The sequence below is a fragment of the Barbus barbus genome (assembly GCF_936440315.1).
Source record: "Barbus barbus genome assembly, chromosome: 2".
Lineage (NCBI taxonomy): Eukaryota > Metazoa > Chordata > Actinopteri > Cypriniformes > Cyprinidae > Barbus > Barbus barbus.
The window spans coordinates 17,174,472-17,181,080 of NC_136730.1; the positions used below are offsets into that span (position 1 = coordinate 17,174,472).

At 38.0% G+C, this 6,609-nt stretch overlaps 1 protein-coding gene across 1 annotated transcript in view; it reads left to right on the forward strand.

Moving 5' to 3' along the window:
• Window positions 1-5,361, forward strand: part of LOC306879958 (coiled-coil domain-containing protein 102A) — a 70,557-nt gene extending 65,196 nt beyond the window's left edge. The window contains exon 9 of the mRNA XM_079433187.1: window positions 3,795-5,361. Coding sequence (XP_079289313.1) covers window positions 3,795-3,936 — 142 coding nt within the window. The 3' untranslated portion in view covers window positions 3,937-5,361. The remainder of the gene's footprint in view (window positions 1-3,794) is intronic.
• The last annotated feature ends 1,248 nt before the right edge of the window (window positions 5,362-6,609 follow it).

Consider the following 6,609-nt stretch of genomic DNA (forward strand, 5'->3'; position numbering starts at 1 on the left):
CTCTCGGAAGTACGTCACAATACGGAAGTAAAAATGGTCACAAACTTCCGGTTCACGCTGACTTTAATGTTCAAAAAACATTATTTTTCAAATACTGTACATTATTGTAGTTCCTCTATGCCCCGCCTCTCTCAAACGTGTCATTTTCTACAAAGCCCCTCCTTCCAACAAGTGCAGTCTGCTCTGATTGGCCAACTAACCCAGTGCATTGTGATTGGCCGAACACCACAAGCACGCGTCGGAAATGTAACGCCCCTTACCATGATCGCGAGCTTCAGCTTTCAAGTTAGATTTATCAGTTCAAGCTCGAAAGGCGAACCGAATCATGTGACAGACACAGTGATGATGCTCGTATGTATTTGCTCTGGCTTGCTTAGTTGGGGACACTTCATTTCCAGCGATATCGTCGACCTGATTGCAAAGACACTATTTAAACTGAACTGAGCTGGATGATGACATCACTGAATTCAATAATGAAATGCCTTTAACCGAAAAATCTTTTTTTTTTATCTTTTCATTTTACATTATTGACACACTATTTTCCTTTTTTGATATTGTGCAGTTGCTTTGACACAATTTGCATTGTTAAAAGCGCTATATAAATAAAGGTGAATTGACTTGACAAGCCACGGCCAAGACGATTTCTGATGGCCTGTACATTCCGCTGTGATGTGAACCTGTTCCCCTCATACACACGCACTCACACAAGACGTGTTACGCGCAAAACTCCGCATTTGAGCAGTTAATAGCAAATATTGAACTAATAACAAAACATACTTACAGTCGCTGATTCAGAAGCGCCAGATTGTCATAACAAAGTCGGAATTTACCCCTTTTTTTTTTTTTAGAAATAGACTTTGTGCACAGCCAGCCTTGTGCTCTCCTAGGTTCACAAAACTGTCGTCCATAAAATGCGTTGCACAAATTCGAACATTTGGGTTCTGCTGTTGCGTTGTAAACAAATCTTAACCAATGATTCCTAATTGCATCTACTTTCAGAATGCCAAATAAAGTGCTTTTGCTTTCGCACAGAAACACACAGCGTCTCCCTGACATGGCTGCATAAACACTACTGCGGTTACTGAAACCATGCCTTATTTCTTTGCGTGCACATTCGGGCGTCATTACGCAAATATTTCTACATCATGACGTAGATGTGTGGGGTCATGTTTGAATGAGCCGTTTTAGGGGGGCGTGGACGAGTCTTAACTTTTATAAAGAATATCTCTTTGGGTTTGAGACTTAAGTCTTTGCAACTTTAGGGATCTCATCTATGCACGAACAACTTGTAACACTCCAAAGAGAAAGGAAAACTTGAAATCGCATCAAATGACTCCTTTAAAGTAAAACGATGTTTATTTCTAAACTAAAATTATTATCATTTTTTTTTTTTTTACACGTACAGCATGTACATGTAGCAGAACATGAGGGTTAAGCAGGGTTTGTTAACATCACAGAGGTCAAGGGTAGGATACAGATGAAAGCGTGCGTGTGTGTGTGAGACGGTGTTAATTCTCTGTACAGCACTTTGTAGACCTGATAGCTTGAAAGCTCTGAGGAATGTGCCTGATATGGTTCTCTGTGGAGGAATGAGCTAGACAGAGGCATGGTGATGGAGCTTTGCATGAGATGGATCTGATCTAGAGAGCTGATGGTATGTTTCTGTGCAGCTTTAATGTAGCTCACCAGTTGTGTTCTAATCTGAGTTTCCAGACATTAAAAGGCAAGCACTTAAAGCACAACTCCACTGACTGACAGGCATCTCATCAGCTCTGTGCGGAGGGAACTAGAGAGAGGGACTGGCACAGTATTTATGCATTATTTTGTACTAGTGTGTGGGGGAGGAGAAGAGGGATATATATTAATAAATATATCAAACAAAGGATAATGAAAATGTCTTTGGTGTAGAATGGGATCATCATACATGTGGCATTGTTGTCGTGATTTCACGGTTGCTGTGTCTGACTGACATGTTCTTTATTGTACATGTCTCTGTGCCAGTAACGTCGGGGTAGAACAATTACATAGCCGCTTTACTATTGGTCACATTGGGTTTCCTTTGGTTTGGTAGTGCAGAAGTCAATTCCATACTCTAATCATTGTGTAGCATTTTACATCAAAACAGGATAGATAATATCATGCCAGAGGGTCTAAATTTATTCTTTGCCCCATGATAAAATTGAAGAATAAAAGGCTTGCAGAGTTGCTGATCGCAGCTCAGGAATTGTAAATGGGTAGCTGACATGAATAGTCAAGCAGTGACTATGTATGTATATGTATATATACACAGTGATTAGTCACATGGCATTTTCATCTCAATAAAAATGACAGAAAAATATGTATATTTATATTTTACATATTAAATAATTATCTCCATGTCTCTCAGCCAACTGCTAAAATATTCACAGACTGTCAGATAAAGCCTGAAGACATGAGTCAGTGTGTGGGCTCAACAAAAATCTTTTTTGTTTCACTGTTTGTGTGTCTCTGTATTTATGATCTCTAGTGTAAATTGTAGCCTTGTTAAGCTTTGGACTCAAAAAGCTTTTAGCCTCTGTGAGTGAGGCACTGTGGTAAAAATACTGTAATGTGTAATTTAGCAGTGTTTAGTGTTTCCTGACAGTAGGTCACTATTCTGTGGAGGATCCTGGACCCTTATATGCACTTATTTGCCCCTGAGAGGCTAGAAGCTTTTCATCTGTTAAGTTATACAAACACTAATAATATACTGAGTCATCAGCTGTTCAAAGACAAGAGGAGGGGTCTTTCTTTCCATTCTTTTCTAGCATCAACCTCTTCTTTTTCTGTAGTCTTTGCTGTTGTGATTGTTTTACCTTGCCTATTTATACTGCCAGCACTTCAATAGCCAGGAAATATTTTACTGACATGCCACAAGACCATTATTTCCTTACAATTACATCACAAACATACAACTGCAGTACCTGAAAAGAATAGAATCTCAAAGCAGAATGAGAGAGACTGAAAGAAAAAGGATGGGCATGAAAAAAATGGAAGGAACGGAAAGGGTGTTGTCATTAAGAACTGTGTGTACCAATGACCAGCTGTTTGTGTTTGCAGTTTTAATACTCTCAAATATTCAGAGATCTTATGAATCATTGTGAAAACAAAGATTTATTCTATTCAACTTCCCACTGGTTACTCATTCCGAGCCATTTTGCATTTGCACAGATAAAGAGAGCAACTTTAGTATTTATTTTCTGATGCAGCATTGACCTCAGCAAGCTGAACTGATGCATTCTATTGATCTATTAGCATGTATTAATATTGTTTGTCAGTGGTTGTTATGCCAGCAATAATGGAGGATGTACAGTTACTTTGATAACCAGAACTGGGTTTTTTTCTTTCTTTTTTTCCTGATTTTCTTGTTTCTGTTCTAATAGATGTAACCAAGAATCAGTTCAAATCTATCATTGCTTAGAATGACTTAAAGTGGCTTAACCTGCATTTAAAATGTATAAACTGTATTATAATAAATAATCTAATATGAAATCAACAGTGACAAATGATGCTAGACCTTTTCTCTGGCTTTCTGCTGTCATGATTTAAAAATTCAACTTTTTGTGAAATGTTTTGCTTGAGAATTCTATGTACGTGCACAAATAAATAGTGAAAATTGTATGTTCAGTCTAATGCATTGATTTTACATTAAGTGTGGCTTAGGTCCACATATATAATTTTTGATTCCACTGTGATTGATACACCTGGTTTCTCATTCTTTCTCTCTTTCCTTTTCCCTTTATTTCCTTATTTATGTGTTTATTTTTTGGGGTAAGGCTAAGGCGTCAGCAGAATCCCGGCCTCTTTGGCAAGATGAGGACATCGGCTTCATCGCGTTTTGTTCCGGAGGACGCAGAAGCCCCCCCTAGCGACCCAGATGAAGATGAGGAAGAAGAACTGCAGCTTCAGATCCCCTAAACTGTTCGCTTCAGACCTAGGAATGTACGAAAGACTCAAAGATTGCAGCCGAGCATTTCACCTTCCCCTTCATTTCATCTCTCAGCTGAATCCAGAAGAGGACAGACACTTCACAACCTTCAGCAGACAGATAAACACAACGATTTTTTCTGTTTTCAACAGCTTAAAAAGTTCTTGCCAGGGTCAATACAGTGCTTTAAACTAAAATCTGCTTGTGTCTCCACCAATATATTGCTGGTTTATAGTCCAAGATGGCACATAGATGATCAATATAAAGATATACATGGCTCATAGACCATTGTTAGACCCAGTTGTTGGAAACCTATGACTTTTGATGTGCACTAAAAAGCTCCTAGAATGCACATGGTATAGTAATAAGTGCACAGATGCATTGGACCACAGAGTTCAAGCCTGAAAAAAGCCAATTGTAACTTGCTAACTGTTTGTAAACAGTGATGCCCTAGAAATAAATTGACAAGGTCTGGACTCATCACATTACATTCCCATCTCTTATCTGACCTACAAAAGCACCCATGCGTCCATACAGTACCCCTGTGTTTCTGCTTCATGTACTGTTTACATGTGTGTTCCCTGCCTCCTCTCTTTTTTTCCATCACCTGCATTATAATTTTTTCTTGTCACCCTTTCATTTCAATTGTTCCCGTTTGCTCTTCCCATTCATTTTGATTTCTTATTTAATCTTTTGTCAGCCCTCCCACACACCCCCGTCCCTTAACGCCAACTCTCACATCAATATTCAAAACAACCCATTCAGAACATGATGATTATGTTTCTTGTGTCTGGGGAACATTTCATTTCTGCTGTGTTGTTACTGAAGAGGCAGACAACTGCTTTGTTTTTTTTTGACAGTAGTCCTGTTTTAATTGTCCCAAAGTTTTTCTTGGTGAACAGATAAATGTGTTTCTGTCTTTGCAGTGGAGGTCTTGTTTTATATAGGAAGTAGGGAGGGGGGATCAAGGGTAGTCTGTGAACAAGTCGGTTGGTTTCTTATTAAATATATACAAGAATAATTGCTTTCCCCTTTTGCATTTCAACCCGTTGAAAGGGACTGGCGCATTTAACAAATGTTCTGTGAAACAGATTTTTAAGCAATATTATACTGTCTACATCTGCAGTGGGGACCAATACTGACTCATCTTGAACTGGGACATTTGTACTGGTTATATTAAAGTATTTATCAGATGTTTGTTTTTTTACCTAAGTGGCCTGTATTACAGTTTTTGTATTTGTTTGTGTTTGTATTTTACCTCTATAAATGTTAAGTGTATATACAGTAAATATTGGCCGTCCGACTGTTATTTAGTGTCAAATGTGTGATTTAATCTACATTGAGTTTGATTGTGTGTATAAGCAGAACGTAAAGGAATAGTTCATCCAAAAATAAAACCAATGTCATTTACTCACCCTCATGTCATCCCAAACCTGTGTGACTGCCTTTGTTCTACAAATCTCAGGAGTCAGTGGGGTCCAAAACATATTTCAGTGTATGGACCTAAACATCGAGATATTCTTCAAAATATGTTTTGTATTTCACATAAGAAGGAATGCATGCATGTTTGGAACAACATAGTGAATAAATGACCATTTAAAGTCACCATTAAGTTAAAAATGAACAATTACTTTTTCTGGAATATTGCAGTATTTTTACTATAATATTTTTATGGAATATGAATTATATCTATGCCCAATTTTTAAAAATGCATGTGTCCTTGTAATCATTAATCAAAAACGCTCCAATTCTAATCAGTCCAAATGTACAAAATCATCTTCCGTTCTACTTTTTTCTTGTTAGAAAAGCCGCTTCACTCAGATACACCTCACAATATAAAGAAAAGACGATCGCAATTTTGTTTCATGCCGACTTTAACTAAAATCTCACAGCTGACTGCACATTTCTAGGGACGCTGTGCCTCTTGGTGGCATCTTCATAATAACAATCTCTTAAAAGCTTTCTCATATGCTTTGAGTATGTGTGCCGTGTTCACAATGATAATTAATTACAACGCAGGCAGTGTTATGCTTGAATTGGTCTTCTTTCAGACACGCTTCGACAACCAAAGATGACCCCAGGACAGATATCTTTCTTTACGTGTCTCTGTTCTTATTGGTTTGTAATGTGTTGCATGCTAAGATTAGCTGGTTATTGTTGAGAGGATTTAGATCCTTCAGTCCAACCTCACACCAGTTTTGTTTAGTTTTTTAAAGTGGTTTATTCAGGAGAACGTAATTATATAGCTAAATTATTTTTACTTTGCAGAAGACATTTACACACTGCTCTTTGCAGATGCAGTCGGAAGGTCAATGCGCTGGAGCACCTAAGCATAACGTGCCAGAAACTAAAGTCCCTAGAGACCTATTATTTTGTGTGTTTAAATATACGTTTAAACTGCATCAGGTTTTGTTCTGCTTCAGTGGATATTTTGGCTATTACTGAGGCTTTGAGGAACTTCCTGGGTCATTATAATGATGATAGTGCAGAGACTGAGCAGCTTTAGCATCCAGTGGTCAACATGAGGTACCTCTTAATATATTTTATTCCCTATTTTCCCTTTTCCTACCTTGTTTAACGTCTAAAATTTTCACTTAAGCTCATCTCCAGTACCTCTCGATCTCCTCCACCCATGTATGACAGATGCTGACAGAGTCTTTCCG